The 27,527-nt window shown below is 42.8% G+C and overlaps 1 protein-coding gene across 5 annotated transcripts in view; it reads right to left on the reverse strand.

Annotated features, from left to right (window-relative positions):
- nf1a (neurofibromin 1a) overlaps positions 1-27,527 on the reverse strand; it is a 77,701-nt gene continuing 50,174 nt past the window's right edge. The window contains exons 35-58 of one of the 5 annotated variants that reach the window (XR_004025380.1): positions 19,941-20,373; positions 19,263-19,603; positions 18,517-18,719; positions 18,108-18,301; positions 17,399-17,539; positions 14,306-14,585; positions 13,619-13,833; positions 13,257-13,318; positions 12,952-13,093; positions 10,974-11,075; positions 10,414-10,554; positions 8,961-9,087; positions 8,078-8,209; positions 7,779-7,914; positions 6,696-6,853; positions 6,214-6,336; positions 5,810-5,928; positions 5,160-5,260; positions 4,109-4,251; positions 3,553-3,599; positions 2,559-2,775; positions 1,569-1,713; positions 973-1,026; positions 109-143 (exon numbers count right to left, since the gene is read on the reverse strand). Coding sequence is in view for 4 of the 5 variants with exons in the window: in XM_030776289.1 (XP_030632149.1) it covers positions 2,353-2,775; positions 3,553-3,599; positions 4,109-4,251; positions 5,160-5,260; positions 5,810-5,928; positions 6,214-6,336; positions 6,696-6,853; positions 7,779-7,914; positions 8,078-8,209; positions 8,961-9,087; positions 10,414-10,554; positions 10,974-11,075; positions 12,952-13,093; positions 13,257-13,318; positions 13,619-13,833; positions 14,306-14,585; positions 17,399-17,539; positions 18,108-18,301; positions 18,517-18,719; positions 19,263-19,603; positions 19,941-20,373 (3,763 nt within the window). In the remaining variant the exon portion in view is untranslated. Of the gene's footprint in view, positions 144-491; positions 1,027-1,568; positions 1,714-2,002; positions 2,776-3,552; positions 3,600-4,108; positions 4,252-5,159; positions 5,261-5,809; positions 5,929-6,213; positions 6,337-6,695; positions 6,854-7,778; positions 7,915-8,077; positions 8,210-8,960; positions 9,088-10,413; positions 10,555-10,973; positions 11,076-12,951; positions 13,094-13,256; positions 13,319-13,618; positions 13,834-14,305; positions 14,586-17,398; positions 17,540-18,107; positions 18,302-18,516; positions 18,720-19,262; positions 19,604-19,940; positions 20,374-27,527 lie in introns of those variants that run through there. The other 4 variants (XM_030776292.1, XM_030776291.1, XM_030776290.1 and 1 more) reach the window with 4 other exon arrangements.

Consider the following 27,527-nt stretch of genomic DNA (forward strand, 5'->3'; position numbering starts at 1 on the left):
TCACACTATCTTCTTAATGCTGGGCCTCTTGAAGCTGCCGGCGCTGCGTTGTTTCTGAACCTGGCTGGCAGAGCCATGGCGCGTTCGCCCGCTGTTGGCATGGCCAGTGGTGGGGGACAGCTCCACGTTCTCCTTATCGATCCCTACAGAGGAACAGCAACGGCAGTCATGAGGAGACCACTCCAAAAACACACACAAACCAACACAAATCATTACACCATAATACTTACCATACACCACAATACACATCATGAGCTAATCCTCTCCACATACAGTATCTCTGTCTATCTTTCTATATCTATATGTATTTATAGCTATGACTCCATCTGTCTACCCATCTATCTATGTGTCGATCTCTCTAGCTGTGTCTATCTATCTATCTGTCTATCCATCTGTATGTCTGCCTCACTTGTGTATGTATCAAAATACATATAGCCAACCATAATTAGTAATGAATCAATCCAGAGGTTTATTTGCCATGTTTGTAAAGTGCAACACCATAGAAGATCTGTCAAAATGATTTTTTTTCTTTAATCATTAAAAAAAAATCCCATTGCACTAATGCTTACCTATCAGCCCAAACAAATCAGCTGGTGTTTCACAGAGTGTGCGAGACAGACTTTCTCGATATTCACACACGTGTGAAGGTAATTCTGACTCAATGGTCATATTCAACACTAGGGGGCGACAGAGTGCAGGGCTCAAAGCACAGATCCCCAAAGTCCCTGAATGGAAAATGTGAGCTGTTCTGTACTGTGACAGAGAACACCGGACACTAAGAGTTAAGCTGAGTCTTGCAAACAATCTCAGCACCAGTAAAGGATACACTTCATCAGAACCCACTTGTCTTCAAGATGATTTGTTAAGGTTCTTTCACAGAGGGGAAACTACAGATACTTTGGTATTTGTAATGGTCTCTAGTGTGTAAGGTTGGACTCTTTCAGCTCTATCTGAACAGAGGTGGAGGAGTACCTGGCAGCACGAGGTGAGGGGCAAAAACAGCCGACTTAGAGCAAGGCAGAGAGGCTTCACAGAGAGAGAGAGGGAGAGAGAGGGAGAGAGGAGGGTGGATGGAAGGAAGAGAAAACAGACATGAGGAGAAAATGACAGATGAAAGAAAGAAATAAACAAACAAACAAAAAAACCCTCGACAGTTCCAATGACAGATAGATCATGAACATTTTGACAATAAAGGAGTGACAGCCATAAGAATCTGATAACTGCAGGAGGTTAACTGTTAGTCAACGTGAAAGGAATCAGTAAAGGATGAAAAAAAGAAGTTACTATTGTTCTTCATTCTGCAAATTCAATTGTAAATCAATGCAAACAGTTTAATTTTTACTGGTGCATCCCAAAATCTTAATATGATGCTTTCATATGACTGACTTTGAGTTTCTACACTAAAATCTAAAATTCAAATTTAAATTCTTATCAATTCTTAAACTCTTATCAATTTTAAATTAATTCAATATCACGTGTGAATTAATGAAATTTGCTGAGAAGTACACAGTGGTACTGTGTCTGGAAGGGGCAGGAGGGGATAAACAGTAGGTACTGAAATAAGTTACCACAGTTTGCAAACTATAGAAGCGGGACATTAACTGCCCACTACAGCTCTATAGTTGTGATTTGTACCAGCAGCTTTCGCAGGCATCTCTTCAGGAGTTCTCACATGGGGCAAAGTTGGGGGTCGTCTATAAACTACCACACCCTCTGAACAGGTGTGGAACATTCCAAACAAAACAAAAACAAGAACAAAAAGAAAACATAAAAAAGAGACAGAGTGCAGTGAAGTTAACTTAGAGACAAAACAAAAGTGAGAAAAGCATACACGACTTAAACACATCAAACGTTTGGTGATGGTCCCTTTCCTACTGAAGCATTCTATTTTTTGGTTGTTTTTTTTAAACACTTAATATCTTTCAGGGTTAGTCTTTAAGTTTGGGTCTCTTTGCTTCAGTGGTGTCTCACTAGAAATGTTCAAACGAAAAGCAGTGATGTGACATTTTGAGAGGCAGATCTGATGAGAGTGAATGAGTGAGCAGAGTTATCACAGAAAACCAACAGCAGTAAAACAACAGGCTTAAAATGAACAGACTGCTCTAGAGATGTCTCTGGCATGTTAAAGACTACCCACGTTAGGAAAAGTCTCACTGTTTTCATGCGTGATTAAAGGGTCATGTGTTGTATGAGTACATAAATATGCTTTTGTTTGTAAATGCCCGTGTGTTTGTGTGAGTCAGCATAAAACGGATGACTGCCACTGATTATGACTGAAGTGAGTGAGCATGTGTTTGTGTGGCTGTTCTTGTCTCCACTAACCAGCAAAATGAATGGTATATAGGAACTAAACTAGCTGATCTGTATGTCTACAGGTGTGTGTGTATGCATGTGTGTCATGTGTGTAAGGGTCATTTGTGTGTGTGTATGTGTGTACATGTATCGGGGCTGATGAGGTGAATGTTGGACAGTGAAGTCATAGAGTTGGGCAGGTTGATGTGTGTGTACGAGTATGAGTGTGTTTGTCTGTCTGTGTGTGTGTGTGTCTTTTGGCTGACCTGGTGAGTGTTGTGAGGTGGCCAGTGAGGTCATAGAGTTAGACAGGTTGAGATTGGCTGTGATACTGAGCTGACTCTGGACAGTGGGGGGGTACGGTGAGGTGGGGGTACGCAGGCACTCCTCACTGCTCTCCTCCTCGATGCCCGGCAGGTAGGTGTCAATCAAAGCATCCAGGAATTTAACTATAAGCTCCGCATAGTCCGGGATCTGTGTTTGCTGGGAGAGAGACAGAGAGAGAGAAAAAAGCTTTACATTTTGGGAATGTCTGTCTTTTGAATGGATGTTACAATTGATTGTTAAGTGCCTGTTACACTGAGACAAGCCAATGCAGAGCCAAACACAAAGGCCAATGATTTTCCTGACTTGTGCTCGTTAACAAGACACAAGAGTTTGGTTGTAAGTGGACAGTTTAGAGTGACAGTGAATGTAAGACACTCAGAGTCAGAGTTACTGAACTGATTCTACACCTGAAAACCATTTGAAGGATTAACACATGTAAAACCAGGAGTTACCGAACTGATTCTACATCTGAAAACCATTTAAAGGATTAACACATGTAAACCAGGAGCTCTGCCTCTGATCAGGACACAACACACACACACACATACAGCGGCGGCTTCGCATTACTACAGCTACAAACACTTCAAAAAGCTCACAGAGCTCAGATCACAAATTAGGGAATTTGCAAATAAGCTCTACACTTTATTTTTCAGTTTACAGTTATGCTTTCCTGCCCTGTTAAAAAAAACACAACCTATAACAGGAAATTCTGTTTTGGGGCAGAGTTGAATATAAGTGTGTCTGTGGCTGTGCGTGTGTGTGTGTGTTTGCATCTGGTGCTGGCTGACTGCTGGAGATGAGTTAATACATTTCTGGGCTGCCTGCAGATTCTTTGCTGAGGGGAAGTAACTGCTTACAAAGCTGAATTCCTTTTCTCTCTCTCTCTCTCTCACTACCAAAATGAAAGCCTGGTATGAGAGCAATTAATCTTACCTTAGAGAAAGGCCCTGCAAATCTCCAAAGTCCATTAAATCCAAAGCCTGCAATGACAGTGAAGAGAAAAGATGACAGAGAAAGAGAGAGAGAGAGAGAGACATCTGCTTGTTTAAATGGTTCAGACTATGAATTGAGTCAATGTACATTACATTTCAAAATTTTAGCTTCAGCAGATTGTCATTATGCCAACAGAAACCACAGCAACAGAGGAAAGTCTGTCAGCCTTCTTAAATTTTAATTGTCTACTGCCGCTGCGTGTCCAAATCACACCGCACGCTGCAAGTCACACAATTCTTCGCCCATATGAACTCACATGAACAAGTCACATAACACAGTCTCTTTTTTAAATGGTCCAGCTGAAAGTGACCTGCTCTGAACATTAACAGACTGACAGATAACGAGAGAGAAAGAGACAGAGATAGAGAGAGAGAGAGAGAGAGAGAGAGAGAGAGAGAGAGAGACGGGAATTACACATTGTGTGTGAAACTAAGAGACGCGGAGAGAAACACAGACCAAGTGGTCAGACTGAAAGAAAGAAGGACAAGTTTTTTACTCTGCAGACAGGAGGGCTGGTACTGTGGAGGTGACTCCTCATGGTAGACCACGCTCTGAACGATGCCATGCACTGGGTTCAGGAGGTTGGGATCTTGGCACATGGACAGTAGTGTGCTGATCTTGGAGTCCAGCAGGTTGTGGCTGGAAGAGGAAAAACACACATGCACTGTCAGACTTTCCCTTCATAAGATGTCACCTGAGGTGCACTCATCAAAGCAAAAGAGTTCAAGTGTTTCCTCTACATTTGACCACAGCTGTTTACTAACTTGGTAAGCAAGCAACACGCTGAAAACAACACATATGAAATTAAAAAAACAAACAAACTGACAAATAAAATCAACTCAATGCTTGGTTGTCCTCATATTTAAGGAAACAGGTCCACAAAAGACCCACACATCAGTCTCTCAGGTTCAGTTCCTGTGTGTGTATGTATACATGTGTGAGTGTTTGTCTATAACCAAACACCACTCAGAAATCTTACTCCAGACATCTAGAGTAGATTAATGCTTCATAATGTAGACTAAGTCCTTAATATTTGCCTGATGAAAACAGTCATTATTATCCCATGTTGCGAAATTGTGCCTCACTGCTCACAACATAAATCATAATAGCACCATGTTCCCTTCATCAAACACTCTGTAAACAAACCTTATCACACAAATCTACATGTGTTTCATACTGACTCACAGAGAGCGGAAAAGCTAGCCTTTTTCATCTTAACGTTTAGAGTTTTTAAAAAAAGCCTTGACGAAAACCACAGTGTGCCTCCTCCACTCACAGTCAGAGCAATCAGAAGACTAGATCTGTATGTCTTATAAAAGCGCTCTGCCTCCCCTGCTAACGTAACACGGCACAGCACCAGCCTCACTGCGTTTGGACAGGACAGTAGAACTCTTATCCTGTGGGTTTGGGGCCTGCGCTCTGGTTTTCCCTCTCACGTCCTCCTCAGGGACCTCTAACAGAGCCACCTCTCACACGCCCCTTCTCTCCACACACACCACTCAGGCTGGCACGGCGGCTGAGCCCAGGTTTGGTGCCAGGGTACTCACACAACAGGAAAGACCTTTGGGAAGACGACGCTGGCTTCAGCGAGGTATTCGTACAGGATTCTCTGGTGAAACTCATCTGTGGTGTACTTAACCAGAGTGGCCTGAAAAACACAGAGGAGGAGATTGGAAACACAGCAAAGACAAAAGTCGCCCAAAATCACTCATCCAGTTTTTTTTAAAAACACATAATTACGTACGATCTTCAGCTGTGTGGTTGTTTGTCTGAGGTTTGGAGGGATTTAATGATAATACAAATTCGGCTACCCGTTTTTCTGAATGCTGCCTTTTTTCTCTCTGTTAGGGCCTGTAGTAGACTCAAAGCTTTCTGAAAGCACATCTTCTGTAATCAGTGTGTCTGTTTTAAGTTCAGTGCCCACAAATCAGGTATACACGGTGAGCAACGCTCACAAATGCAAACACACAACCTGAAGTGCTTAACATGTGTTTCCTGCCAGGCCTTGTGCTGAGTGGTGGTGCTACTGGCATCATCTGTCTATGTGACAGAAAAAAAGGGAGCTGGAGAAAAGCTGATGAGCGTGACTGTTTAAAGGAAGCGAAACGACAGCGAGCTTGAAGCAAAGTGTGAACGATGGACGGAAGAGATGGAGTTAAGAGTGAGAAAAAGAGAGAGGGCTGTGTCAAGCACTCACCAGCACGGTAAGGAGGAGGGTCTGGATTTTGGGGTCTGTGAGCACCTCCTCATCCAGCAGCACATTCGACTCCGACACGGACACCTTTCTCAGGTGGGAGTTGGCTAGTCTTTGGGTCTCTGCAGAGAGAGGAGGAGAGAGGGAGAGGGAGAGAAGGAGAGAGGAGGTCACTGAGTGGACTACAGTAACATTAGCCTGCCCCTCTGTTCCCAACATCATTACCCATCACTCATCTCTCTCTCCATACCATCATTTACCAAACCACATAATCACAATACCTATGGACTCATAATGTCCCATTCTCCTCCATGACCCAGTTGGACAGGCTTCACTCACATCTTTTTCATGGTAGTACTTGACTAGCTACTCCTCACGATCTTGACCATTTCAGGCCTCACACTCACCTATCTCGTAGTCGTTTTCGGCCACGCGCCTCATCTTAGGAGGAGTAGTGACGCCCGATTCCATCTCTGGTCTCTTTGGTGCTTTGGAGTCTGATATCAAATGGTCAAAACTCTTCCTGGTGCCTGGGACAAATGCGCCAGAATAAAGACATAAAGCCTTTGTCTCCAGTAGTCTTTATAACCATGCAGAAACACAGAGTGTAACCATATAACACATACACAGTCACAAAGACAGATCCCAATCAATCTCAGTCACTAGATGGTCACTAAGTCAGACTCTTTTGTTGTACATTTAGGGAGAACTACAGAGAAAGCAGCCCATTCAAGAGTTAAATCTCTTTACAGGAGATTCTCTTTGCAGATCAGTGGTGCCTGGGAAATTCAAAACCACACAGGTCATCCACGTTCTTTAAGATGAAGCGGTGTTTGAGTAGACAGACACTCCAGTGACGCCGTGTAGAAGGTAAGTTAACGGGTCTTACCCAGCAGTTTCTTGGTGTTGGCCTGGGAGGGTTGGCCCATGTCCAGGCTCATGGACTTGCGTGTGCGGGGGCTGATCTGACCCATTGTGTGGTAGTGTGCAGCTAGGTAACGCTCCGACACTTTGGGCGAGGCCCATGGCTGGCTCTCCCGCAGAGTCCTGAGAAACGCCAGCAACCAGAGGTAAATAACAGTATTATCACTGTTCAGTATCATCAGTGTTCAGTAATAACCCAACGATGGTATGAGTATTCAGTCTTCAGTAATAACCCAACGATTGCCTGATTATTTCTCTATGTCCATGAGTATTTTGTGTTCAGTAATAACCCAACGTTGGTATGAGTCCTCTCAGTATTACCAGTGTTCAGTAATAACCCAACGTTGGTATGAGTCCTCTCAGTATCATCAGTGTTCAGTAATAACCCAACGATGGTATGAGTATTCAGTCTTCAGTAATAACCCAACGATTGCCTGATTATTTCTCTATGTCCATGAGTATTTTGTGTTCAGTAATAACCCAACGTTGGTATGAGTCCTCTCAGTATTACCAGTGTTCAGTAATAACCCAACGTTGGTATGAGTCCTCTCAGTATTACCAGTGTTCAGTAATAACCCAACGTTGGTATGAGTCCTCTCAGTATTACCAGTGTTCAGTAATAACCCAACGTTGGTATGAGTCCTCTCAGTATTACCAGTGTTCAGTAATAACCCAACATTTGTATGAGTCCTCTCAGTATTACCAGTGTTCAGTAATAACCCAATGTTGGTATGAGTCTTCTCAGTATCACCAGTGTTCAGTGATAATGCATACAATGTAACTGAGTGTTACATGCCCATAATCACATATAAGGCCTTAATGTTTGACTAGAAAGGACTTTAAACAGAGAATGCCTGTTTAATACGGAAATATTCTTTATGTGAATCAGAGAAACTCGTTCTGCAAATTTAAACAGTAAACAGGTGTCTGTAACCTTCAGGCAAGAGATATCAACATTTTAGTGTATACTGCATCCACACTTAAACAAGCATAAATAAATGACTCTGATAACAAAACTGATATGAAGTAAAGGAAGAGGGGTAGTCACCTGCAGCCAGGCTCACTGTGATAAACAGGGTACGTATCCATGGGAACGCTCTCCATGGCTACATCAGAGAGCAGCAGTGACTTCCTGTGTTTGAGGCTACAGCGGCTTCGCACCTCCTCAGAGACAGTGAGCAGAGCTACACACACACACACACACACGCAGAGCTCTGAGTTTTGACCATTACGACTGCATCACACCAGACCAACAGTATAAATTAGCTTAATTTTTTCCCCCTCAGTATGAAGGTGACTCAGGCAATGCTGGTCTGAGTTACTCTGCCCAGACGTTCTGAGACTGACCTGCCAGGTAGGCCACACTCTGTGTGTTCACCTCAAACTTGTCACAGTTGAGGTGTTTTCCCACCAGTCCCAGCAGAGTGTGGAGGATGCGCACTGTCCGTGCCACCGTGGCAGAGGATGGGTGTCGGTACCCTGCACAGGTCAGAGGTCAAGGTTTGATTCTGCACCCAGCCTACACACATATCTATCATATATCTAACCTATCTCTAAGATAAATCTAACACATATCCACACACGTATCTATCATACATCTAACCTATCTCTAACATGAATCTAACACATATCTACACACATATCTATCATATATCTAACCTATCTCTAAGATAAATCTAACACATATCCACACACATATCTATCATATATCTAACCTAACACATATCTACCAACGTATCTATCATATATCTAACCTATCTCTAACATAAATCTACACACATATCTACATACATATCCATCATATATCTAACCTATTTCTAACATAAATCTAAGATAATATCTAAACCTGTCTAACACAGAAACAGCTTAGAGACTTCAATACATACGTAACAGAGAGACTACAAGGCATATCTAACAGAGGAATAACTGAGAGGCTTGGTAAAGGGCTGTGGTTTGGTGGAGTTACTAATATGTGGCCTGCTTGGTTACACCTGTGCAACATGAATGGACTTAGTTCATTCACTGTCTTAATTAACAACACACATCTTAAGATAATTACTACTCATGCAAAGCAACGTGGACTGCGATACAGGGAACAAGGACAGGCCTGTAAATGCTTTCAAGTAAAAAGGTGTCAGTGGATGTACTTGTGATCTGAGTCACTACGTTATTTAGTCCACATGCCCATAAGTGAGACTACATTGTGAGCACGCTGTCTTCAGTTTTCTACCTTTTAGCAAGTGTCCCACTAGTGCAAAGTTGAAATTGGAGGTGAAGTTCAGACCCACAAAGTGGTCCATCTGTTTACAATGCCACTCCAGAGGCTTCCTGATCTCCATAAAGACCTCCTCAGGACTCTGCAGAAAGCAAAAGACCCAGAGGAAAATAATCAGAAAAGGTTCTCTTACATTTTATCCTCACAGACCACATTCTGACTGCAGGAAAGAGACAAGAGGAGGGAGGAGGAAGGTATTGTCTCAGATAAGCCTCAAAGGGGGTGTGTGTGTGTGTGTGTATGCGTGTTTTTGCATGTGTGTGTGTGACTGCAGTAAGTGTGTGAAGATTCCTGTGTGTGTGTTTGTCTCCAGTGCCTTATCGTTAAACACCCTCAGGTTGTCCAGTGTGTGAGTAAGACTGTGAGACGTGTGTGAGGATTCCTGTGTGTGTGTGTGTTCAGTACCTTATTGTTAAACACCCTCAGGTTGTCTACTGTGTGTGTGAAAGACTGTGAGAAGTGTGTGAAGATTCCTGTGTGTGTGTGTGTTCAGTACCTTATCGTTAAACATCCTCAGGTTGTCTACTGTGTGTGTGTAAGACTGTGGGAGGTGTGTGAAGATTCCTACGTGTGTGTGTGTTCAGTACCTTATCATTAAAGACCCTCAGGTTGTCTACTGTGTGTGTAATTCTGTGGGAACTGTGTGAAGATTCCTATGTGTGTGTGTGTGTTCAGTACCTTATCATTAAACACCCTCAGGTTGACCAGTGTGTGTGTAAGACTGTGGTAAGTGTGTGAACATTCGTATGTGTGTGTGTGTGATCAGTACCTTATCGTTAAACACCCTCAGGTTGTCCAGTGTGTGTGTAAGACTGTGGTAAGTGCGTGAACATTCATATGTGTGTGTGTGCGATCAGTACCTTATCGTTAAACACCCTCAGGTTGTCCAGTGTGTGTGTAAGACTGTGATAAGTGTGTGAACATTCATATGTGTGTGTGTGTGATCAGTACCTTATCATTTAACACCCTCAGGTTGACCAGTGTGTGTGTAAGACTGTGGGAACTGTGTGAACATTCGTATGTGTGTGTGTGTGATCAGTACCTTATCGTTAAACACCCTCAGGTTGACCAGTGTGTGTGTAAGACTGTGATAAGTGTGTGAACATTCATATGTGTGCGTGTGTGTGATCAGTACCTTATCGTTAAACACCCTCAGGTTGTCCAGTGTGTGTGTAAGACTGTGATAAGTGTGTGAACATTCATATGTGTGTGTGTGTGATCAGTACCTTGTCGTTAAACACCCTCAGGTTGTCCAGTGTGTGTGTAAGACTGTGATAAGTGTGTGAACATTCATATGTGTGTGTGTGTGATCAGTACCTTATCGTTAAACACCCTCAGGTTGTCCAGCGTGTGTGAAAGACTGTGAGAAGTGTGTGAACATTCATATGTGTGTGTGTGTGATCAGTACCTTATCGTTAAACACCCTCAGGTTGTCCAGCGTGTGCAGGTTCTGCTCTAGCAGAGCGGTCCCAGCCGAGTACAGATTAACCTCATCCAGCTGGAGCACAGCCACCGCAACCCAGAACAGAGCCTTATGCATGGGCGAGTCCTGAAGAACATGCGTACACACGGACACACACATACGCACACACACGCACGCACGCACATGCGCGCACACACACGCAAACACACACGCACACTGCTGTCAGAAAATAGCATGAGACATTTCTTTTTTCCACTGACCACACGTCATGGTTGAGGCACCTGCATGTCTAAACCATGAAACTGTGAACTGCCTTGCTTCTACTCCAGTCAAGGTCACAGAGCAAAACGAAAGCCACACAAACCCCAAAACAGACCTCTCTGTGCACGACACATCACAGTGAACATCGCTTTCAGTGCTCTTTGTTAAATGCACGCTAGTTTTATTTACAGCCTCAATACGTGTTTCAGCTGTCACTTTTATATCTGGAATGACAGTAGACTGTCTGTACTGTGAGCTGCATTCTGGTGTTTTGTGAGAAGCACCTTGTTGAGGAGAGGCTGTAGCTTTGTGAGAGCGATTACGGTGGCTTCGATGAGCACCTGGCTGTTGTAACTGTCAGGTCCCTTTAAGCAGCTCTCCAGGCCCTGCGGAGAAAATGTAGAGTCCATTAATCAGGCTGGGTGATGGGCTGGAACCACAGTCAGGATTAAACAGCCGCAGAGTGCAAGACAGAACACCAGTCTCTTACACACACACACACACACACACACACACACACACACACACTCTCTCTCACTCACACACACACACACACACACAAGCGCACACACACACAAGCGCACACACACACAAGCGCACACACACACAAGCGCACACGCTCTGCAGAGAGGGTTCTAATGAATGAACCAACAACATGACCAAGGCACAGGCAGACACTCTGCAAGAAGAGGTAGAACAGTGAAAGATAATAAAAGGCATACTGTGTAGAACAAGGTTAGGATAGAGAGAATGGTCTCAGTCATCAGAAACGCTGAGGAACACAAGCTTTTTTTGTTTTAAGTTTGGATTATGATTTACTGGCTCTATACAAACTCACGGGTGCAGCGTCCCACAATTATCCCACCAAATACAGAATAACCTACACTCAGAGCTGATCAAATATAGAATAACCTACACTCAGAGCTAATCAAATACAGAACACCTTACACTCAGAGCCAATCAAATACAGAACACCTCACACTCAGAGCCAATCAAATACAGAACACCTTACGCTCAGAGCCAATCAAACCTGCTTTGGGTTAGTGTAGGCTCTTTAGAGTTGTTCATGGACCAAAATGGCACAGAAGGGAATGAAAGGGCACGTACAGGGCGGGAAGGGACAGGAGTCACGGTACCAAAATCTTCCTTTCACTACTGATACCAAGTCACGAATTTCAGTACATGATCCTACTGAGACCAAGTCATGAAATTCAGTACATGATCCTACGGAGACCAAATCATGAATTTAAGTACATGATCCTACTGAGACCAAGTCATGAATTTAAGTATGTGATCCCTTTGCTTAAAAAAAGGGGAAACTCTGTCAAAATGCCATTATTGTTCTTTGTTTCTAACCCGGACAACATTTTCACTCAAAACTATTCAAGCTAGAACTATTATATTCTGTGTTAACTAATAAAGCAGCATACTCTATGATCTAGAATCTGTACAGAGATACTTGTGCACGTGAACTCATTTCTGTTATGGGTAAAGGCAGGACGTGATGACTGGAGACATGCATGATGGAAAAGACTCCACAGTTAGCTGACAACCTCTCACACATGGCATCTGGCATCTGTATGCGATGTAACGGACAACGCTTTCAGTATTATGTAAATATGTACGTATGAATAGACATATGAATGCTGCACACACACAGACTTTTTACTGACTCTGTATTTCCTTTACAGACATAACAGGAGGTTTAACTACCCAAGCTCCACTGGTCGGTCTCTGAATTCGGGATGTTTGTGACAAGGCTTGATGTTTTGACCCCTTTTGGCGAGACACACTTTAAAACAGCCAACACAGCGGTTTCGCTGTGTTTAGGGGCTGGACTTTTTCACCACTTCAAGGCTGAAACATCTACATATTTAATTTTGGGCCCCATCTTTGTGAATGAGTTTAGACGTTGCTGTTGCTGCTGCTACCTCTTCAAGTCTCTGAACAAAATGAGAAAGTTCTCTGCTCTCTCTACTGATTTTCTCTAATAACTTTCACACCCTTTGCATTGGCTTATATTACAAACTCAGTCAGGGTTGTTTCCTATAACATCACACACACCACTACCACAACATCAATGCTGTCAGCATTGTGCTTAAAGAGACAAATTTACATAAACACATCACAGTCATTTGCCCAAAAAAAAGGTTTCCTTTTTCTCAGAATGCTTGTACAGTACAGTTTTAAAAACGCTAGCATGGCAGTACTTTTCAGTACCGGTGTACGGTAGAACATTAAGAGAGAGGGTGAGACGCCCACCCGGTCAATGCTGAGGAGGGGGCAGGCTTTGCTGAGGATGCGGATGATCTGTTTAATCTGGCCATGCGTCACTCGTTTACTGATACAGCCAAACACCACCAGGGCCCTGGGCTGAAGAGACGGGTTATACTGGAAGGCAAACCTGTCCAAACACACACAGAGAACACAGAACTTGCAGGAGAGCATTCACAACGTATAAGAGAACACAGAAGATAAAACTAATCTGATAGAAATGCTTCTGCACCACACTGGCTTTCACTGTCATACTGACAACGCTTTTAAGACCTTTAAAGTTTATTTCGTACTTTTGTGCAAGTTCAGTCCACTGGTCCAGCCACTTGCAGCCTGGGATGTCCCGCATGCATGCCTGAAGAGGAGAGAGTATAAAGGCTATTGAAATCGCAGGCCAATTTATCCCTGAACTATACAGAATATTCTAATATTCTAGAATATTCTGAGTACCACAGAAACACCAACAAAATGTTTGTGTTTAATTATGCCTGTTTCTCAAATTATTACAACACACCTTACTCATAACACACCTTTCAACACGTTAGCACAAGTTAAAAACAATAAGATGAACATTTGTATGAGTGCATGCGTGAGAGTGTAATAGATATGATAACAATGCACACACACGCGCGCGTCCACACACACACACACTTACTTCCATGATCTCCAGCAGGGCCTCGGTAACAGTCTCCAAAGAGGACAGGGCGAAAGTTTCCCTCTCATAGGACCCCGGCGAGAAGGAGCGGTCACGGTAGCTGGAGCGGAAGGCTATGACGGCCGCCGACTTCACCTTACTGATCCCAAACAGCAGGTAGAACTTAGGCAGGGAGAACTCAGTCAGACTCAGTCTCAGGACCTGCTTAGTCTCCTCTGTACCGGCAAAAAACAAAACAAAACAAAAAAAAACATCCCATATTCAAACTCACAGAAATACCATACATACCATCATACACATATACAGAAAAATATCACACAAAAAACATTTTCTGCAGAATGTGCTGTCATAACGAAAGGACAGGAAAAGAGTCTTCAGACACAGAAACCTTTTTTTCTTTTTTGCCATTAACAAAATAAAGGGCAGACCCAGATGTAGCCACACACTGAATACACATTGAACAGTGAATACGGGTGCTCATCACACAACAAGGCTGAAACGACCCCCCCACACACACACACAGAGGAACTGCACTAAACTCAGTGATTAAACTGTAAGACTGTATCCTGTACAGTTCATAACAGAAAACCTTCACTGCTTCTGTGGCCCATTTAGTTACAGTAGGAGGATAATCTCTCCGTTTCTGATGAAACGGTAAGTCTCCCGCAAGCGTGGTGCTCTCCTCACCGCTGAAGTTGAGCTGGGAGCAGGTACAGAGGGAGTGGATGATGTTGATGACCAGTCCGTGGGTGGAGGCACGGAGAGACAGGGGTCCTGTGGCCACCAGCAGGGTGACGACGTGGAACAGGTAAGGCAGGTGCGCGGCCACGTCCAGGGAGTTGTTGAAGGACAGCATGAGCATGTAACGGGCCAGGATGGCAATGTCATCCCACATCAGATGCTGCTCCAGCGTGGGCGTGGGCGACAGGCATGTCTTATCGATGATCTTACACATCCGGCCAATCACCTGCCACGGACAACAAAGAGGTGTTGTTATAGCAAAATAGTGCTGTGACTGTATCCTGCTAAATCCTTATGCACTGATATATTTTCACAACCTAATTTTTCCTTCACTATATTTATTAGGGGCCATGGCAGGCACCTATTGTAACCGTTAGAATTCTTCACTATTATTGTTTCTGCCGTGGGACTCTATGGCAGCCCTCAGAACCGTATGGTAAAAAGTTGTGAAATTTGGCACATTGACAGAGGACAGACCAAGGTATCCAGGCACCAAATTTGCAGTCAATCCATGCATCCCTGTAGCACCACCAACAGGCCAAATGTCGAGGTACATTTTTGCTCATAACTTTTGAACCCTTTGTCCTAGAGTCATGACACAAAAAATGTATCAAATGCCGGAAACTCCAGGGCGAAAGCAAATATTTCAACGAAACTTCTTGTGCATCATCACAGTAAAGAACCCTAACTGGGATACTATGAACCGTAGGTGTCGACCATTTTAATTGTCGGCCATCTTGGTATAAGCAATTTTCAATGGCAGTCCATAGAAGCCCTTGTTGGATGCTGGTGAAATTTGGCATATTGATAGAGGACTGTCTAAGGTATGCAGTCACCAAATTTGGTGACATTCCATCATTGCCTCTAGCGCCACCAACAGACCAAATTTCAGAGTACAATTTTGCTTACAACTTTTGAACCTATTGTCCCAGAGTTGTGATCCTTATTTGATCTAAATCCCTTTCTCATGATGAGTAAAATGGAACCATTGTATCAAAAGTCACCATATGGAATTTTCCACCATACTGAATACTTCAAAAAACCTACTTTTGCAAACTAATCCTAGACCGTTGATCCTATCACCATCAAATTTGGTACATATCATCTACAGAGGGGTCTGACCCAAACTTATCAAAAGAATTTTACTAGGCCTAAAGATAAGATCGTTGTTGTCCAATGAAGTTCAATGGCGAAGTCTCTAAAACAGGAAGTGAGCATATCTCAGCAATGATAGGTTGGATTGATGCCAATCTTGGGACACGCCATTGACAGGTGGAATTTTGGGCAACTACCAAGCTTCATGAAATTTGGCCAGATGCAGGCGCTGTACCAGAAAACACAAAAAACTGTTTTGAAATATCCATTACTTCAGGAAGAACGCATATATTTCAATGAAACTTCTTGTGAATCATCACAGTAAAGAATCCTAGCTGAGATGTTATGAACCCTCTATGTAGGCCATTTTATTCTTCAATCATCTTGGCATCATCATTTTTTAACGGTTGTCTATGGCAGACAAAAGAAGCTCGAAGTGGACTTTGTTGGAATCTGGCTCCCTCATAGGCAACAGTGACTTTCAGTGTGTCTGCTCACCCTGTTATGGACTGGTGTGTTGCTCAGGGGTTGTTCTGATTACTTGTCTACCTGGTGGCCTCATGGTGCATGACCCCTTCATTGCTGCTTGCAGCTATATTTGGTATTGACGTCATTCAATTACTCATAACTTGGCCACAGGTGATGAAAACCGCACAAAAAGATTTAATTAACACAGATTGAATTTAGTAACAACCGTAACAAAGAGAAACAAGACTTGAAAAATCAATAACATGGGGAACAGCACCAGAAAACCAGCACCATCATGATTAGCCTGTGAACCTGCGAAACATTTAAATAAACGAAAAGTTGGAAAATGTGTGAGGAAATATTTAGCTCTTCTAGAATGGGGGCTTTTGTGAGCTTGTTTTCTGTGTGTGTGACATGTAGATAATCATTACTCAGTAACTTTCTTTAACTATTCACTCAATAGAGCTGAGTTGTTTCAGTGCTGCAGATGAGCCCCTGAGTGGCCGTGATGACCGCTGCAGCTATTCGAGGCTGAGACAAGGCAGACGGGGGGACCAGACAATGCCAGCTCTTGTGTTGGCGACGCTGGCATGTTCTGACATCAGCAGTGGCTGGCACATGCCAGCCAAACAATGCCCAGAGTCCGGTCAATGTCACAGTAAAAGGGAGATAAACACATTAAGAAAAAAATACACACACACACACTAAAAAAATAGGGAACGAGATTAGAAGAAAAATCAGACGGAGCAGACGGCATCGTTTTATGGTCATCATTATCTGGCGTACACAAGAGACATGAGGTTAGTATGGTCGGGATGGTCGCTCTTGAACCCAAATATCTGACAATGACAGCTATTCAGTGTAAGGACTGAAAGCTCTCCATATAATAGGAGAGGGTGCCTCGCTTACTATTGTGTGTGTGTGTGTGTGTGTGTGTGTGTGTGTGCAACTTAGCCAGAGAAGCATTTGTGTACAAACAGAAGAGATGATGGACGCTGCATAGCAGAGCTGGCTAAGCCTGGACCAGACAAGTAAGAAACCTGAGGAATGAGTTTAGCGCACCAGAGACGAACGCTCTCCGAAAAAGTAAGTCTTCAACTTTCATTTGAAAAAGCAGTATCAGTCAGCGGGTTCAAATCTATTATGTACAGGAAACAACTGACACATGTTGTGACAGCTCAAGTATTCATATTTCATATAGACTTCTTAAAGTGGCCTTTACAGAGAATACTCTGGGATTTCATAAAATTTCACATGATCTTCAAAGGAAAGTATTTTAGTGACTGGCTGGCGTAAAAACTAATTAACAGAAAATTAGACCGTTTTGTCAGCACGCATCATATTAACATTTTCGCTAACAAAATGTTTTCGGCCATGTTTTGATCACTATTAGCTATTTAGTAACTGTTATCATTAAAGTTTATTTTCATACTTCATACCACACATTCAGATGGTTTCTCTCGTCTGAGTACATACCTTACTGGACACCAGTTTAACGTTTCCTGAGGCCAGTGCAACTGCCGTGTCGGCCATAACCTCGGCTTTGATAGAGCCCAAACCCCCAGTTGCGCTTGTCTTTATGAAACTGTCCAACACTACATCCAGCAGATCCGTTATCTAAAGACAAAGAGACAAAAGGTCTTTTACCTAAAGACAAAGACACAGCAGGAGGACAAAGGTAAAGAAAGACATTTCAAGCGACATGTTTTGATAACGAATAGTTCAGTGGTTCAATCCAGCTCATTTCCCCACAGCAAAGTAAATCAACCTGTGTAGGCCAGAGCTTTATTACCCCAGTGATTAAAAGAAAACAAAAAAGAAAGAAATTATTTCTGCATCTTTTTACACTGCATTTACTCCAACATCAGTAACATCTCTGAGAGTCATGAATGTAAAAGTGTGTTAAAGAGATGCTGATAGCTATGCGAAACAAAACCAAAACCGGAAAACAGCTCTCTGTTTCTCTGGAAAAAAAAAATCTATATCTTGATCTTGTTCTCATTATAATCACTCATGGTCTTTATACCGGTCATTAATACCAGGGTTAAGGCTGTGACTTCAATGGTTACAAAGTGGTTTGAGTTACTGCACTAAGCAAACAGAGATGCAGAGCTAGAGATAGAAGGGGAGAGAGGGAGAGAGAGAGAGAAGGAGAGAGAGTAATGCCCACTGAGCAAAGCCCTACCTGGCCCAAACTGCCCCAGATCTTAGCCTGGATGGAGGGGTACATCTGCTTCTCGTTGATCGTCATGGTGATGAGCTTGTCCAGGATGGCGGTGACCCGTTGGCGCTTGGCATCATCGTTGTGTTTGCAGAAGCGTACTAGGTTGAGCAGCCAGGGCGTCATGTACTCCAGACACAGGTGTTTCAGCTCTATACCTGTCGAGGTCACAACATCTTATCAGAGTCTCCCAAAAATTGAGGATCACAGGTCTGTCTGCAGCTCTGTTAATGGGGACTGAGAAAATAGCAACACAGCCAGAGTAATGGACCACAGAGCAGACCTTAGAGAACTAATTGCCATTATATGGGTATGTCTGGCTGAATGAATGAATGAATAGAGGAGAGAGCAATGCTTTATGCATGATACTGACTGGACTTGCTGAAGCCAGATATGCACTCCTCTAAGAACTCCAGGGTTAGGTGAGGTTCGTTGGCAGCCAGAGTCTTGCTGATGGAGACGATGAAGAGGGTGTTGTTGGCTGGGATGCAGAGGCCTGATGTCTCCAGGAGCTGTCCCTCAATCTTCAGGTTAAATGTGCAGGTTAAGGCACACAGGAGGTTGTAGGCAGCAGACCTGATAAGCACATTCACAGACAGAGCAGTTACATAAATCACTTCAGTTTAAAATTTGATACTTTGCCATACAAGCACCATCACAGTGATCCAATCATGTGAGTGTAACCTCTTCTGACAGATTATCATCAGGAAACAAAAATGAATAAACAAATACATAAATAGACAAATGGAGAAGAATAAATGAATGAATATTTTGGACTGCAGCATCCTGGTTGACCTGGTGTAATGCTAATCGAAGTCTATTATAACGTACAACCACAGAGCTCTTCCATCAGTCTTAGAACGGCAAGCTTAAGAAATGGAAGACTCCTATTTGCATTTCTAATTAGCTCACCACAACAAAGCCAGCCTGGAATACAAACAGACCATTGTCACCATAAGAACTGTGTGATGCATTGGACCATTCAGTCATAGCTACTAAGCTGTGAGGGTTCAGAGGACAGCAAGTGTCCAGATGTTTGGAACAAGGACAAAGGCTGCATATCTCAGTAGGACTTGGGGCTCAGGCACCAGGGGTGAGAGGGTGAGGGCGCAGAGTTACCTGAGACTGGGGTCAGAGCTTCCCAGGTTGAGCAGGGCGATGTTGAGTAGGGTTCCCGGTACGTCCTTAGGACGGATCTTGGTGTGCTGAGGGATGGAGTCGGGCTGGGACAGCTCCCAGCGAGTTCGAATGTGGATGATGGACTGTACAATGGCCTCACACTCCTGGTGCATGAAGGTGAGCGGCGTGCCCTGGTTGGCGATGGTCAGCGTGAATTGGTTCTCATCCACCAGACAGATCTCCTCTATCTCTGAAGCGTAGTAGATGTCGTTTAGGAAGACAGATTGTCCCAGGACACGGGTACGCTCCGCAGACGTCACCTGCACCGCTGTGGAACCCACCTATCAGAGAGTTACGTACTTTTTAGTTACAAAGTACCAATAACCTGTGACATTTATGTACAATAGAGTGTACAACCTGAAGTCATTTGAATAGGTGGCACTTCAGAAAAACCTCTTGTCTCTCTGCCCTCTTAGGCAGAGCTTGAAGAGTCCAAACAGAATGGACGTATGTCTTCCTTGGCTACTGGAAGATTCTCCAATCTGATCTTTTTGGGCACTTCGTTAATTCTAGTAACTGCAGTTATCTCTTTCATTCAATCCCAGTCTGCAATCTAGGTAAATGAAAATTGAATTAACACTTTCAAACAAGTAATTTCTTCTGTGATTTAGAATTTACCTTGATGGAGACCTTCGTGTCCTTGTGGGCCAGCTTGAGCGCATTGTGGAAAACTTTGAGGTCTTCTTCCAGAGCTAGAGTAGCCGCAGGCAGCTTCTGCTGGTCTGGCTCCACGTGTTCGGCAAGCCTGGCCGGAGAGTCGATGAAGAGCAGCTTTTTACTGCCTTTGAGACCTGTCAGCAGGCGCTCGTGGTATTTGGTGTACTCACGCACCCACGTGTTACAGTTATAGATGTAGACAGCCGCCACGTTCTCGTAGGCAAAATTCGGAAAGACCACAAACCATTTGGACAGGAAGTCTGTCTTGAAGCGATTGCTGGGCCCCACATGCGTGAGGTCCACGACAATCTCGTAATTTTTGGCATAGTAAGGTTTGAGGGTCAGCAGCACGTGGTAGATGAGCAGGTCACCGTTAATCTGTCCAGTCTTAAACCTGTGAAGGTACAAAATAAAAGCCCCTGAGTCCAATAACTTAAAAACAAGGGACCAATTGGGCTACCAAAATATTGTCTCCCTTTGAAACACCAGATGACACAAGATAAGCTGAAATGAGACCCATAAAAGCACACCTTGTTAGAAACCAAAATGGGAATAGGTTTGTACATTGTCTCATTACCAGCGATCCACAATAATTTTTTTTTTAACTTTCCTAAAGAAACCATCAATGCATTTATCTATGCAGTCTGAAGAAACTGAGACTCAAATATTTAATGTGATAATAAGGATATCACATTCAGCTCCAAAGTAAGTTCACAGAGTTGACATTGACCTGTTTCATCTTTGATAATTTTAAACATCTCTGTTTGCTTTCACACAGCCACATACAAAAGGATCCTGACCCTGAGTACAACGAGCCCCAAATAACTCGAAGTAGATGCGAACAGGAAGTGAAGCTGCATAACTTCTCAAACATCATACTTCGCTCAGTTCATCGCATCTTCATCAGTCTTCTTCATCTAAATCCACCATCACAGTCCTTGTAAAACCCTTCTTACTTGTTGCTCTGGTGAGTACCATTTTTTTTTTTTTTTCACAGCACTACTAGTAGAAAAAAATTTGTGTGTAAAAATATTTGATATACCTTGAGAGAATTTCCTACATCTCCATTCACTGGTTTCATGAATTGCCACTCACAGCAAATGATTCTTGACTCAGCAGCTGTGTCAGGGCTGATTAAAACTACGTCAGTTTTATCAACTTTATTTCAATTCTTTTAGTGGTATCTTACAAACACGGGTCACGTTAACTTAAAAAAAAAAAAGTATACCTTTCTGTTGGATCCTTCTGAGTCAAAGGATCTGATGTTTTTAAATATGTTGACAGAGTCATTGTACAGTGGCTGCCAAAAGCAGTCTTACTGACAAATGACTTCTTAACTTGAAAAGAAACTTTGTGTAAACATTTACTGCGGTCTATTCATAAAAGGGACTCTTTGAGACCTCTATATATATACATATTGGAAAGTGCGAGGCTGCCAAAGTGTTTTGTCTACATTTCCAGACCTTTTATCTGGAAAAATATTTCTTTCCGCAGTCTCAACAGCTATGGCAACAAACTCTTCAACAGTGTCTCCAGAGGTTCTGTCCACGTTTCCCACCACACAGGATACTCAGAATGAAACAACATTCCTGACATCCAGCTCTCCTCCTGCTAGAGACTGGGAGGGTTGCTTAATCGATCCACAGCTTCTGGTCATCGTGACGGCCTGCGTCGGAGGCTTCATCCTGTTCCTAATCATCACTATTCTTGTACTGGCCTGCAAAGTGGACCGTTTGAAGCGCCAATCTCAGGCCGCACGACCCACCCGTAGCAACGTGGACCTAGTGAGCGGAACGGGCTACTGGGGCACTGACCAAGTGGAGGGGGGGATTGTGGGACCATGTGAGCCCAGTGTCATGTTGGAGGAAGTTGGGGGAGGCATGGAAGAAGGTAAGGCTGAGGGAGGAGAGGAGGAGGACCCTCCATGCGATGCCATTACCGAAAACGTGGTAGGCGACTACGAGAATAGTTTACAGGCCACCTCCAGGGATTCCTGCTCGGATCCTGCAAAGAACCTCGAGAACATGCCGCTGGTGGTGTAAACTGACTGTTTCTCTCTCGAGGCCACAACCAGTTCTTAATCTAAAGTATCATAACTCCAAAGTGCTTTGTTTAGGAATCTGAGTGGTTATAATTACTAGCAGTCATTTCTCTTCCCCTTTTACAACTGTCTTTTAAATGTTGTAGTGAGATGTCATTGAAAGTGTTTATGTGCTCTAAGTTAAAATTTCCATCATGATAACTGGGCTCCCATATGAGGTAAAATGGTGAGCGCCTCAATGTACCATCGCCGGATTTGTAGGACATCGTGAAGGAGTACTTTGTTAGCCGTAGCAGACATGTATAATTTTGAAATAAATATGCACCATTCCTAGCTTGATTTAACAATTCAGTCTAATTTACTACACATTTTTACAACAGCAGTTTGCATATTTCTTTTAATACTGAATAAATGTTAGCTTTTTAAAAAGTCTTTAAACAGCAATACAAAGCACAGAGGTATGTGTAAACATAATATTTTTTGTTTGTCTTTGATTTTTGATTTTAAAAGCCATCTCGCACTTGTCAATTCGTCACTGATGTTATTATGAATTTACATTTGTGAAAGTGTTTTAAAATTCCTCCATTAATGTGAAAAGCAGGATTTAGTTCAAACATTTAGAGATTCTTAGTGAAATGTTTCTTCATGTACCAATGATAACTGTACTTGCATCTTTAAAGTGTTCACAGTGGCCTTTAAATTAATGATAAAAAAACTGTTAACAGTTTTAAATTTATGTTTACATGAAATGAGCCCATAGAAACCACATTCTCCCTCAGCTGATTATCAACGAACAAATTCAAAAGTCTTGTTTGTTTGATGTGCTGGAAAATGAATGAATGAATAAATAAAATAAAATAAAATAAAACCACAGCACTGACACCAATGTTCAAAAGGCTCCACTCAAATTTGATCTGCAGGCAGTTTCCTTGCCTTGTTTTGTTCCCCAACAGTGGCAAGTCACGTTAAAATAAAACATAAAAAAAAAAACAAGCACTTGTCCCTCCCATAACCAATTTCACCTCAAACTTCAGCTCACACAAGATGCATACGCTGTTCACGGTATGCAGTTGCCACTTTTCTCAGTCAATGAGAACACAGTCTGATTGGTGAGTGAAGCTGTAATTTTGTTAAGTCTACGCTAAATCATGTAATGATGTTTTTATAAGTCAAAAAGCAAACTGACATGATAATATTTGTAAACAAATGATAATATTAATTTGAAACTAAAGTCAAGTTACGTTAACAATAACGTACCTGTCGCTGCTCATGCTAAGCGTAAGTTTGCAATGCTAGTTCTTCAAAGGTAGTTTGTTGAACTGGTTATGTTAAAATTACTTGACTGCAGATGGTGAACATGCTTTTCAGATTATGTCGTCCAAAACTAGGTCACACATGTCATGCAATAACAGTAATGAGGGGAACCGTCAAACATCATTTATAGCCCTTCACAATAATCTCCTCCTCTCCACTTTCCAAACTGAATTCAAGTTTAGCTGTACACTGTTCTAGGAAAGCTAGTAAGATTTTTCCACCATTTTTGGTTACACTGTAGTTCACTGTAACAGTCATGTATTGTTAACCATAACGCTGGTCTCTTTATGTAACAGCAGATAAAGTGTAAAGCTCACATGTAATATTGTAACAGGTTATTATAGTAACAGGATTCATTATGAAATTACTGACTTGACTTAAATAGATACACCACCACTGTGATCAGGCCTGTTAGCTATGTAGATGTGTCATATTGTCTGTCAGCACTCAGGTGACAGGGTGTCTGTAAATTTTTAACTGCTTTAAATAAACAAAACACTTAAGGGGGAGGGAGGGGTTGGTCCAGCGGGTCAGTTCTAGGGGGACGCCTAGCAGTAGAATAATAGAATAAAATATTAATAGTCAAGATTTCTCATGAAATTCTGTGTGTCAAGAAACACTGTTACTTTTTGTTAGCTAAAGCAAAGATACCATTATGGACTGCTACTACAAAGGAAGCAAGGATTGGGGCAAACCACTAACCACAGCTCCACCAAGTTGAGGCTGAACAGGAAGGCTAGCTGTTCTCTCAACAACATGCAAACAATATTCTGAATGAGAGATACAACCTCTCTGTCCTAAGAAAACAAATTTACTTTTTGAAAGTAAAGTCTCTAGAAATAGTGCAGATTTTAGGGATGTGACATTCTACAATAATAACGGTAGAATACGATGGAAATATGTTGCTTTATGAATAACTAGCATGGAATTGAGAATTAGCTCAATAAGTAATGTTCTGATTGAGGCAAATTCAAAGACATACATGCTCTAATTCTCAGGATGTAGAAGATCTTGTTAGTCCTAAATAGAGAGTGAGACTAACTGTTCAGACTAACTGTTCACATATTCCTCTAAACAGAAAATAACGCCTTGCTGGTTTCACAACTCTTATTTCCTGTATGTGAAACAAGAACTGGTTCCGTGTTTAACCGGTCTACAACCTCACCCTTCCAAAGGAGGCTTTTATTAGGGCTGTGACAGGGGTTTTGCATGGATGTTCTCTGGTTTATACACTTCAATTACATTTTCATTAAGTCAAACTTAACAGGGAGAGCAATGCCTGGGATTTAGGGGTAATCCTGCTGTAAACTTTGGTGAGTCAAGTGATCTGTCATTTTTTTTTTCTGTGTCAGACCAAATACTAAACTTTGTGAGCAGTTTGGATTTGTACTAGGCTAGCTACATAAGGGAACATTTTAAAATATTCCTTTGTCTGCAATAATTTAGTTGCAGGTAAAATCAGCTTTCTATTAATGGCTTTTAAGGGGAATTTAAGTCACACACAAAGTACAAAAATGTCTCCTCTACTTTTCAGAGTTGTCAAGATTAACAATCATTTGGAGGATCAGAATGAGGTTTATACATTGTCGTTTCATATTGTTTTTGCTGCTGTTGCCATGGAGAGTGGAAGGCAATGTGACAGACTCAAATGAGAGTGTAGATATTTCTATACAAATCTCAACCAGTGGGCTCAGACCCACAACTGTGAACAAGGTAGAGAAGCCGCCAGTGTCAGCTGCACTAGAGCAGAGAAACCTTACAACTCTGCTCAAACCTGCCAACGACAGCGTCTCAAAACCCCAAGAGGTACAAGATAAAGCAGAACAGATTGATGCGAATCGTCAAGTCACACAAGGACTAATCACACGGTTGTTGTCCCTGGATCCTTCAATTAGAATAACAAAACGGGACCTGGCGTATACTCAAGACAGCCCAACAGCAATCAAACCCACCAGCAACAATGTGCAAGACACTGCAAAAAGAAGTTTTGCTACTCGCCCAGTCACAAGAGATATGTTAAGCACAAAGAATAATGAATCGCCTACACACCCGTCCTCACTGGACTACTTAAGTGGCAGGACAAAGAGAGACCCAGACAGTCTTCAAGGTAGCCCATCAACAGTCAAACCCACTAACAACGTGAGAGCAGTGGAGAGGCAGCAAATTGCAGACGAGGAAAAGAACTCTACGACTACCAACAATATGGTAAATGGACCCACAAAACAGACAACATCTGCAGATATGTCCACTCACCAGCCAGTTACAACGTTTGAATCTCAAAACGGTGACCCGAGGACACGGAGCATGACAACCTACCCCAAGGTACAATTTACACCAAACATCACTGCCACCACTGAGTCACCAAAAAACAGGACACAGGGATTTCTTATTTCAGCAAAAACTGCTGCTCCCAACACCAGCATGAACACGAGTCCATTTGAGATCAAATCAGAAGGAACAGTTAAAGACAACACCACAGCCCCCTCAGTCAGCCCTGCTCCAGTCACCTCTCATCCCAAACTTGTGTCCAGCTCTGCAACAAGCAGCTTCATGCCATCAACTGTTTCTGTGGCTCAAACAAACACTTCTACTGCACTCACTGCTGCTTCTACCATGGCCACAAAGACCAAATACATGACTACAAAAGGAAATTCCCCAACCACCGAAGCAAAGACAAGTCTAACCACCAAGCAACTCATGCCATCAAAAAGTCATACCACAAAAAAAAAGTCTGTGAACCCTCATCGCTCTTCCCAACATGGTACAATTGTAGCTGTTCTGATTGGTGGAACCTTGATACTGATGTTAATAGGAATTGTGGTGATCTTGTTTAAAAAGCGTCGGATGAAAAAGAGAATGTTGGAAAACCCTGACTGGGCTGGCCCATCACCATTCCTGGACGGCAATATCCAGCCGAACCTGCCGAAACTAGGCGAGGACAAGCCGTTCTGTCGTCAGGAGTCCAAAAGGGTGTCCATCACAGGGTTTCTTCCCCATCGCCTCTCCAAGCGTCTCTCTCTTCTGAAGGAGACGGATGACGAGGTCCTGATGGAGGATATCACAAACAGCACATTTGGCAGTGGTGTGCGAGTGGAGGTCCAACCAAATAATGGGTCTGTAGGCGTGGAGCAAGACCAGACTCAGACCCAAGGGAGCAAAGATAACGTGCCTCCTCTTTCTGAGACAACTTCAGACACCACAGCCCCAGTAAGTGACCTCTCAAATTCATCACCCTCAGCCGCCCAACTGGACATCAGCCAAACAGACAACCAAGAAACAAACACAGATATTCCACCTGCACCACCACTAGTGGATGTAAACCTTGAGTCTTCCTCTGATGAGAAAACTACAGCCTTGCCATCTTCAGATGATGCAGTTACCACCCCCCCTGCCCCACCATTACCTTCAGCCTAGTGACACAGAAAGCCCAGTTCAGCTTCCTGTCAGAAAAGACCATGCACCACGGGGAGAGACACTGATTCATACTGTTACTCTTTCCATGCACAAACGGCATATGGAACGTTCTTCCCTGTGACCTTTTTACTGTGTGAACTATGACTAATATTTCTGGTCGCAGCCCCTCAGTTATGTTTCTTTGAACTGTTACTAAAAAAAAAAAAAAAAGAATCGCTGTACCATGTATTAAAAAAGTAAATAAATAAATAAAACCAAAATTCAAAAAGGCATAAACAACTGCCAGCTAGTTGTTTGTGGTTGCAGTTGTTGTTCTCCCTCTACGATAAAAGAGTAAGATGTTAAATTTGTGATACCTGTGCATTTTCAGCGAGTGGTTGTGTCATGCAAAAAGGTAACACAATAGAAAAAATAGCATGGGAGCCCACGTTGTCTTTTGCACTAACACCAGATAACCATTCAGCATGTTTGTTAAGACAGAGCAACCTTTCATTGTGGCTTGTTATTCACTTTTCACACAAACCACAGGATGTGGAAGAGGTTCACGTATTTGACACTCAGGGAGACTAAGAAAGTTCTCATCAGGTTAACTCCATCCCTCTTGCACATGGACATAATACTTCCGTGGCCAGGCTTGTGTCTGCGCACATGTGGTCATATGAAAGTATGTGTATGTGTGTCTGTGCTTCTTTAAGTGTGAGAGATTGAGAACAAGAGAAAGGGAGAACGAGAGAGAGAGAGAGAGAGAGAGAGAGAGATCCTTAAGCACATAAAACCTA

This window comes from Chanos chanos, chromosome 6 (assembly GCF_902362185.1).
Source record: "Chanos chanos chromosome 6, fChaCha1.1, whole genome shotgun sequence".
NCBI lineage: Eukaryota > Metazoa > Chordata > Actinopteri > Gonorynchiformes > Chanidae > Chanos > Chanos chanos.